The sequence below is a fragment of the Rhinolophus sinicus genome, chromosome 2, assembly GCF_057876585.1.
Source record: "Rhinolophus sinicus isolate RSI-liver-muscle chromosome 2, RSI-T2T, whole genome shotgun sequence".
Classification (NCBI taxonomy): domain Eukaryota; kingdom Metazoa; phylum Chordata; class Mammalia; order Chiroptera; family Rhinolophidae; genus Rhinolophus; species Rhinolophus sinicus.
The window spans coordinates 160022758-160032500 of NC_142502.1; the positions used below are offsets into that span (position 1 = coordinate 160022758).

General features: G+C 42.5%; 1 protein-coding gene across 1 annotated transcript in view; it reads right to left on the reverse strand.

Annotated features, from left to right (window-relative positions):
- Positions 1-8453: 8453 nt before the first annotated feature.
- CAMKMT (calmodulin-lysine N-methyltransferase) overlaps positions 8454-9743 on the reverse strand; it is a 330598-nt gene continuing 329308 nt past the window's right edge. Inside the window, exon 11 of the mRNA XM_019748655.3 lies at positions 8454-8932. Within this exon, the coding sequence (XP_019604214.3) occupies positions 8855-8932 (78 nt within the window). The 3' untranslated portion in view covers positions 8454-8854. The remainder of the gene's footprint in view (positions 8933-9743) is intronic.

Below are 9743 nucleotides of genomic sequence, written 5' to 3' on the forward strand. Positions count from 1 at the left end.
TGTCTCAAAAGTTTTGGTACCTCAAGGTACAGGTATGGATGCAGAAAAGTACCCCAGAGAGAAAAGATCAAGGACTGTATCAGTTATCTATTGCTGTGTAACAAACTGCCCCACACTTAGGTGCTTAAAACCCCAATTATTAGCTCCTGATTCTGTGAGTAGGCAATTTCGGCTGGACTTAACTGGGCAGTTTTTCTGCTGCCCCACCTGGCTGGCTTGTGGTGCTATCTCAGCAACTAGGTCTGCCAGGTGAATGGGCCCACATGTCTCTAGTGCCTAGAAAAACAGACTAGTTTCCAAAAGCATCCGAAGAGAGCAAACCCCAATGTGCAAGTCACTTTCAAACCTCTGCTTATACTCATGTTTACTAATGCCTCAGTGACCAAAGTAAGCCAAGTCAAGTTCAGAATCAAAGGGTGGAAAAACAGACCCGTTTTTTGATGAGAGGAGCTGCAAAATATTGTTGCCTTTTTTTTTTTCCCAATCTACCACAACGACTGAGTCAGATAAACCCCTTCAGTATCATATTCGTATTGAAAATATTGTAACCATCCTTTGGTTTATCTAGTCTGTTGGGGGTGGGGGAAGGAGGCTGAAGGGAGGGGCTAGCAGTAGCTCCTGGCTGTGAGGGGAGAGAAAAACACTAACAGCCTGGAGGAATGCAAGCTGGAGACCCTGAGAACTCTGTTGCCCAGCCTAGGTACTCTTACAGGGCCTGAAGTGGGCAGACCAGGGGCACCCAGTGGAGAGAGGAAAGACCTCTGACAGCTCAAGAGCCATGAGCTGCTTCATTCTCTTCTCTCCTGGCATCATGAGATGTTGCTTATATAAGTGGTTTGGCCAAGAAAAAACGAGGAGAGAGAGGGAGAGAGAGGGGGGCAGAGTGAGAGAGTGAGAGAGGAGGGGGGGAGAGAGAGGGAGGGAGGGAGGGAGGGAGAGAGAGAGAAAGAGAAAGAGAGAGAGAGAGAGAGAGAGAGAGAGAGAGAGAGACTTCCACTCAAAACAGGCCAGTCAGGGCTATGACCTCTGTTCCTAAAAATAAAGCCTGTGAAGGAAAATGAAGGGTAATGCACCTGGAGGTGAACCCACAGGTCAAGTGGGCAAAGCTTTTAAAGACACTGTCTTCTCTGTTGGTACCAGCATAATGACATTCCCCCAAGCTCAAGGAGAGCTCAGCCATCGGAAGGCAGATTGCAAATCAAGGCAATGAGGGACTGAGCTCACTTTTCTATCTTGTCTGACAGAAACATGCTGAAGTTCCAAATTTCTCACATTGGTAGACTGCAAACAATAAAAACAACAATAATCATAACAATAATAAAAAGAATTTAATTTACAAAGCCGAGGCCTGATTCTAGATTGAGTAGGCGATTCCCCACACAACAAACTAGTATTTTCAGATCCCTCCGCCAAATGTTCCCTTTGGCCCTGGCCTAGCGCGGTGAGGTGACAGAGCCCACCACCCGGAAGGCAGAGGGGGTTCCAAACGAGGTGAGGGAGGGACACTGCTCTGAGGCCTTTTGCTTGCAGCTCCAGACAAATTAAAAACCTCCTTACCAGCCATTCATTCTGAGGAGGCCTCTTCCTTCCTCCGCAGGGGGCTGCAGTGTTGGAAGGAGATCGGATTCTGGGAGGCTGGGCCTCCCGGAGCCCTCAAGGAGGGGGAGCCTGCGAGAATGGTGAGAGAGGGAGGCCCTAACCCTGAAGAGATTGGCGGGCAGGGAGTGGGGGCAAAGTGCAGCCCAGGTCACTGGGAAAAAAGGAATCTCAAAGTAAGGGAGTGGGGGAAAGTTCCACTTTCAGCCTAATTATGAAGGAAGCCTGAGTAGAGAGGGGCGGGAGAGCCCCGAGGAGGGAGAGAAAGGAAGTGAGACGTTGCGGAGAGCAGAAAGATTCTCAGGGGGCGCGGGCTATTGAAGGAGCACGCACGGGAAGGTGCCGCCTCTTACATAGGGGCCAGTTAATAACTGGTATTGAGGGACCTGGAAACACCTTTGCTTGGGACTCCCAAAGAGGCGAGGTGAAATGCCTATTAAGGGTGGGACGAATTGATTTCCCAAAGAAGAACAGCACCATTTCCTCCAAAGGACCACGGAAGTCCTCCTTAATCAGCCCTGGAGGCAGCAGGTGACTTCGGCTCAGGCCCCTGGAGGCGCCTTTGTTCTGGGGCATTCTGCAGCCCGCCCCGCCCCTACCCCTTGCACCTGGGCGGCAGCCTCGGAATGCACTTGTCCGCCTTGGCTGGCTTGCAGGGAGGGATGGGCGGATGCGTTTGTATGTGCAAAGCCACGCGTCCCCCAACTGCCGTTTTCCCTTTTAGCTTGACACATTTGCTGATGGTTTTCCAGTTCACTCTGACAGCCACAGAAACCTACTTCCAGGGAAAGAAACAGTTTACCTGCAATGCTTTATCTGGTAAGTCAAGTTTGTGACCGAGACTACCAAAGAGGCAGACCCTCAGCATTCCTGGCTAGCGCCCTGCCCTTCAGGAACTCGACTCTGCCCTCGAATCCGCAGGGGTTCCCTGCTGAATTCTAATCCGATCCCTCGGAGGTTTGCTAATTTAATTGTGTAAAGGTCCACACCTGAGACATGCCCTTAACTATCTTTAGGACATTACTTAGCTTAAAGACTATACGAGTATTAAGACAGGGACTTAGGCACTGAAAGCTTTTACCATCTCTCAAACATCTGAGTCAAGCAGAAGACAATTGGGGGAGCGGGGGGGGGGGGCGACCTCCAAGTTAGATAAAGCAACAAGAATTAAAGCCCTTACTAAGTTATTCTGAAATATGCATTTAGCCCTTTGTAAATTAAATACCCTGGGTTTTTAAAGAGCGATTTCCCCAAACATCTATTATTCACATCAGTAGGACAGATGGCAAGCCACTGTACGATTTATAGAAACTAAAAGTCTTCCTATGCTAAAAGTTAATGAAATTGTAATTTGAATCATGAAATCTTTATGTGTCAGCTCGGTTTACACAGAGGGCTCATTAAGGATGCGTTGGGTACTGCGGGCGGCGAGTGACGTCACAGCGGGCATTTAAATGGGCGGGGCCAGGCTGCTCGGCATGGAATTCTTTAAAAATATAAAAGCCTCCCTCCCTCTTTCCTTCTCTGTCTCTCCTGCTGTAACAACTTCCCCAACTGTCATGGTTCCACCCCGAGGATTTCACTGAGAGAACACGTTAGAAGGAATCAGGAAGCAGAGAAAAGGTCACAAATAAGCACCTCAGGAACAATGAAAGCTTTTCTCTATGCAGCAGTGGGAGAGTTGCTAGAAAAACTGGAAAGGTATTAATCAGAAGTGGCTATAAATCCTCTGGAGTTTTGCTCTTATAAAACTCCTCAGAGAAAGTCTTGAAGGAAATGCAGGTCAAAGCCCAAAAAAGCTCTTGATCAGAGATTGCTGGAGGAAAATCTTCCCAGACGCCGTTTAATAGGCAGCAATCACCCCAGGAGTGGGGAAGCCAAGTACGCTTGAAACATGGTTGCAATTCCTAATAGGTCTTGTCACACTTAAGGCACTGCAAGCTCCATCCAACGAACAGCTGAAGCTAGCTGGCGATTCATAAAGCCAACAGTTTAAAGTTTATTATGATGAAAGCACTTAATGACAGCCATCGCTAGGGGCCCATCATTTATAAAGCTGTGCTGAGTATTAGACATGTAGCATGACCACCAATTTTATGTCACAATTGCTACCATAAAATGACCTTTGGTGATTTTTGCTGCATGTGGTGGACAGCTCTTCCTTCACATTAGTGCTCTGTGGCTTTCTTTGCAGACTATTATGCTGTCTAAAGCTTATTTGGCACTGTCGTGAGTCTCAACCCTTGTTATTACCCCGAAGGCCTGTCTAAAAAAAAAAAAACAAAACTCATGCTCTATTACGCCACTCCAACAATTTACAGTTCTTACCAGCTTTGGTGTGTGTAATATTTTAATGCAAATATGCTTTAGCATTGCATTTTATTTAAAAAAGAAAAAAAGTTCCCATGCTTCTGGCTAGTGCAATATCCATGTGATGGGAGTTCACTGAAATCAGCCTCTTATTCCCAGGTCAGGTCTCATTCAGTGGGCACTCTTTTCCCCAGTCTGTTAAAACACCTCCAGGGGAAAAAAAAAGAAAAAAAAAAAAGGTTAATTAAACTTCCCTTGAGAAAGATTTTTTTTTTAAAGATCCTATATGTGATAAACCCACCTAAGGCAGAAACACCAATTCTTATTTCCCTACATCCAGTCCCAATGGAAATTTACATCTGAGTAACATTATTTAATTAGGATTCCATTTTCCAACCTGCTTTGTGTAGTTAGAAAGTGTTTGAATACACAGCCACTTTACGGCTCCGAGGTAAACCGCTGCTGAGAAAGTGGTCTGTCCATGCTACACCACCTTTAAATTGTGTATATAATTTTATAAATGATATAAAATCTGCTTCTAGTCCCTGGAAAAAAAAAAAAAAAGAAACACAAGCATGGCACACTGCAATTTTGGAAGGATTTAAAATATGTGATTTCTGCTGGTACCTACTGTATTGGGTTTTATATAAAGCTTTTTTCAATAAGGTAAATTGTTACATGACAAACTCATCTTCCACCATTATCATCTGCTGTTTGTGTTTAACAACAGGAGTCCCGCTCTAACAAAACTGTTGTAATGGCTGCACAAATTACTCAGCTGAAAGCTTTTCACCAAACAAAACAGTATTAATCAGCAGTTCTTAGGAAGGTGCTAATTAAAAACAATTTTCTTCCTCAGTTTGCAATACTAAAGCCATCTTCACTTGCACAGTTTCCAATATACAGCTACTGTATTTGCTCACACCTCAGGTCCTCTATTAACTATTGAATCTCCTATTAGCCATTTCATTACATTTCTGTTCACAAGCTTGTTGACATTTGAAAAGTCACAGTATGATCTGTTTTATCTATTTAAAAAAATGTATTAATTGAAAAGTCAGGGGGACAAAAAAGGCAAAATATAGACTCCAAATGCACAGACTTCCAGGGCAGAGAACACAGTGAGCGTTTAGCAACAGCCTGGGCAGAAAGCTCTCTGGGTAAAATGAAATCTGAGCATTAAAAGTGGCATTTCAGGCTTAATGGTTTGTTAAACACCAACAGGCTCCTTCCTAATTTGGACACAGGTCGCTCAGGACAACATATTTGCCCTCTGTCTAAATTCAGTTTCTAAGGAGACCTAGTCTGGTTTTCAAATTAATCTTTCCTCTATGGGATACAATCAGCATAATTATGACATTTCATACTGTTTGAACTCAGGAGATTTTGATCTGGGGTGCAGTCTCAGAACTGGAGCCCAGATCTAGGGTCTAAACAGCTTAGTCTCCCCTGTAAGTGTGTTTGTGTGTGTGTGTGTGTGTGTGTGTGTCTCTACATATACTTAGATTCCCATGTAAGCAAACTGCTTCCCTCCCCAAAGCCCAACGAAAGGGTCCCACTGTACAATGCCACCAAATTGTTTGGCATAGACTAGAATCAAGTCAAATGCTGACTAAGGGCAAAGAGAAACTCCATGGAAGCTGGCTTGAGGGAAGGGGACAGTCAATTCCTATTTTAAAAAAATCAAAAAACAAACGTCTAACCCTTAGAGGAAGGTATGCTCCACTTTGACCGTGGAGAGAAGGAAAACAACACAAAACAAAACAACACACCACCACAGCACCCTCCTGCCTACGGTATTAAAACCAGGTTCTGAACTATCAAAAGCAGTTAACTAGTTTAGGACAGACACCTGGCTGTTGCAATAGGGCTCCAGAGGGTCACTAATCCTTCCATTCACTCAGTTAACTGCTGGATCCCCCAAATTGATTCAACAGGTATGCAGTGGTAAATTCAGCCCATACTGAAGCCAAAGGGAAAATCAGCAAGGGGCGGGCAGCTCTTCTCTGAAAACACCCGAGGAACCAGCCAGAAAAGCTTTTATGGCCCCGACAAGTTTTCTGCTGAATACTGAGCACCTAAATTACCCTTCCCTAATGGAAGTTACATTTTCATGCTCAGTCAAAAAGCCAACAAAATATACAATTTATACAAAATAGCATCAACCTCTTAGGTAGTCTTTTCTAGCACTTTTATCCCAATTCACAACATATGTCTTGCTATAAAATAAAATAAATTTCTTATAACCAACTTGTATGTGGCTGTTCATATCACTGCATTAGAACTGACTATGGGCGATATTAGAAACATTCTTACATCCAACCAAAGCTACTCAGCATGACAAAAAAAAATGGTGAGTTTGATCAGAAGCTATAGGTATATGGGGAAGAGGAATTTCATAATAATTCTTATGATTTCCTAAGCAGACAGTCTTCTTTTTGAAACAAACACATGCATCATGACCGAACAGACAATTATGGAATGGAGCATTTCAATCACAGTTATACAACCCAATACTGGTGCATAGAAATAATTCTTAAGTATAAAATTCACAAGAAATGTAAATGCATAAACTTCCTAAGCAGCCATATATCCCCTTTCTCGATATTGGGATTTCATTAAAATATGAGAAAATAAAAAAACACTTTTAAATTATTCAATAATACACAGCATTAGTTTCTCACAAACTTCCAAAGAGCCTGGACTGGAGATGGTTCCAGGTGAGGATCCCATAGAGACGTATGAAACCTTTAGTATTTTACAGGAGATTCTCTAGGTTTTAATCACACAGTAAGTGCAATCTTTTTTACTGGGTATCTCTTGGTAGGAACAGCTCAGTTCTTACACCCTGTCCCAAGGTTAGTATAGTCTCAGATACTGAAAAAAAAAAAAAAAAAAAAAGCAATACTGGTTTACTTTTTATAATACAATTTCTCTCAGAGAAATAAACACTGGATTTCTACACCCATCATGCACAAATGTAAATTGAATTCTTGCCAATTCATGTATTTTCATGAGGAAAAATGGAAATATTCTCATGGTTCTGCTGTTCTATATTTTAAAAGAAAAAACGAAAGAATAGACCATGTTAGGTGCTGTTACAGGGATGGGTTTTCTTTGTCTGGCAGATTTAGTTGCAGGTTTTACAGAAGAAATAATTTCTGCTTTATTTTCACCAGTACAAATGGAACTACCTGTGTTGCCTTTTAAAACATTCCAAATTCTAATTTTTAAACAAGAAAATATGAAGCCAGTGTGCAACCTATACAGTCGCCAAAGGAGAGCTGCCACTAGCTGAACTACTCAGCTAAATGGCTGGTTTGCATTGCCCTGGTCTTTATCTAGCACTGAGAATAGACTGCTGTTTTATCCAAAGAGGAATAAATTGCTGTTATTGTGATGTTAGCCCATCACTTGGCATTGCAATTCAAGTTTTTGTGAGAAAGAAATGTATGATCTAACTGCGACTTGACCTATGGCTTCCGAGATCCATCTAGGTGCTCTAATGGAGCAGAAAAAGTGGTGAATACAAGGACATGCAAACTGATGGTGAAAAATTTGTTTGATGATAGAAGGGAGCGGAGAAGACATTTGAGAGTCGCTGTGTTTATGACAGCTAAGTTTGTTTAACATGCAAAAGGATTCACCCCCAGTCTCCCACCTAGCACTTTAATTGCATCATACTAAAGACACCCTTTGCCTCTACTAAAGATATAAGGAGGTGTAGCTAACCTCCTAATGACATTACTGCTAAAGTGGGCACAGATGATTCCTTACAGATAAACATCTGAATTTCCACAAAAGGCATTAGAGCATCTCCTGGGTGCACTAGGCAAGGATATGCTTGGGTTCCCTGCAGAAAAGTCATTCTCTCTTAATCCTAGGTAGCATCTATTAAATGTTTACTATACACTTGAATCACAGCAGAAAACACTATATACTTACTTTAAATAAGATAATTGTGTGATTGAGTTTTTAACATCTCCCCCTGCTTGCAATCTAGTTTATCAACCATTCATCCAAAATTTCTCTGGAAAGGACCTATTTTGAAAGAAGCCTGAAGAACAGCAGCCGTGAGATTTGAGTCCTGATAAAGGCTCACTTTTCATTCATAGTCAGAGCCTAAATGTGCTCTTCTTGTACCTAAACAGATAATAAGCACTCAGCACACTTCTCCTCCTTGACACAACACATTGAGACTAATCACACATAATTGGAGAGGAGGGGCAGAGGGCTGGCCAAGCTATTGTGTCCAGAGGACAAACGGTCAGTTTATGAGGCTTTGGGCTGATGTAGTCATTGCTTATACATCTATAGGGGAAAAAAACATCCTGTTTAAAAGGAAAAAAAGAGAACCAGCGAGGGAGACAGACAAAGAGATGGCAGAGTTAACACAATTAATTTAAGGGAGATCAGAACGATATGCTTTATTTTGATTCACCAGAACAGAATCGTGGTGTTTTGATGTGTTTACAGATTAAAAACTACTGCCACCAAAATGAAACAAAGACCAAGGTATTTTTTAAAAGTGTGTGTGTGTGTGTGTGTGTGTGTGGGTGGGGTGGGTGGGTGGGGGGGAAATCGCCAAAAGGAATTCTGTCTCAGTTAGCTATAAAAACATTTAGCGTGCTCACCAGTCCAACTCAAATCTCAGATAAGTGGTTTATAGACATTTAAAGACAAACAAAGGTTTGGTGCGGGAAGAGCAACAAGCAGCCTGAAAAAAGAGGCATCCAGGATGGCTGGGGAATAATGTGGGTGAGGACAAGTGGACTCCATAATCCGCACGTGGAATGTCGCAAAGGTGGTGGGGATGCAAGTCCTGGGCGCTGGCCAGCCTCAGGGAGCCAAGGGCTTGCTGCATATTCTCCCCATGACAGGTTTCTGGTTTTGTAAAATATTCCCTGGGTACTTGACGTTTTCTTCATCTTTTGAGCAGCTTAATCTTCTATCCACTTTTGGTTAAAATAAGCAGAAGTGGGTAGTGAAGGTTTTCTTCATATATACCCTGTTTTTCTTTTTTCAACTGAAAACAAAACAAAACAAAAAAAGGTAAAGAGACTCAGATTAGGAATTTTCACCAGTTGATTTTAATGTTGAGCAGCCTGAAGACTTCTTACCTAAACACATTGTTCTGGAAAAAAATAAATCACACATGAAAAAGCAACTCAAAGTAGTACTCAGTGGCACTGACATGACAATATTACGCATCGAGATGAGAATCTTTTCTTTTCTTTTGGTGCGGGGAGGGTGTTTTTTCATAAAGAACCACACTGCTTTTGTGACCTCCATGAACTGTGAGGCACTTCAGTGAAGGGAGAGCTGGGTCCACTTCACCAGAGCAGACATGTGGCATGGAAGTTTCTGCTCCTGGTCCTCCGTGCCCTCTGCCAGGGCCCTAGGAATCAGGCAGGCAGGCCTTTCAGACCACTGTGTGGAGACTGTGGCAACACCTGGGCACGGGAAAGGCTGAGGGGCCTAAGACATTGCAAAAATTCTTCAGCTGCTTCTTAGGGGTTTTAATATTCAGGATAAGTAATTCAAAAATTCTGTTCTCCAAGGAGAAAAACATATTCCAACAATTAGAGCAGCAAGCTTTGCTACTACTCAGGTGAAGTTCCCAGGGCCTTTCCATGACAGATTTTAAAATCCGATCAGAGTTCTCAAATCTAAAGTACATGTTTCCTCATCTGGCTAAAATAATTCTGACAGTCTCATTGATACGTGTTTTAGCAAATAACATGCCGTTTATAAAGACAAAATTATGCCGTCTATAAAGACAAAATTAATATTTTCTGAGCCAATCATTAATTCATTTTTAAATTAAGAATCAGAAA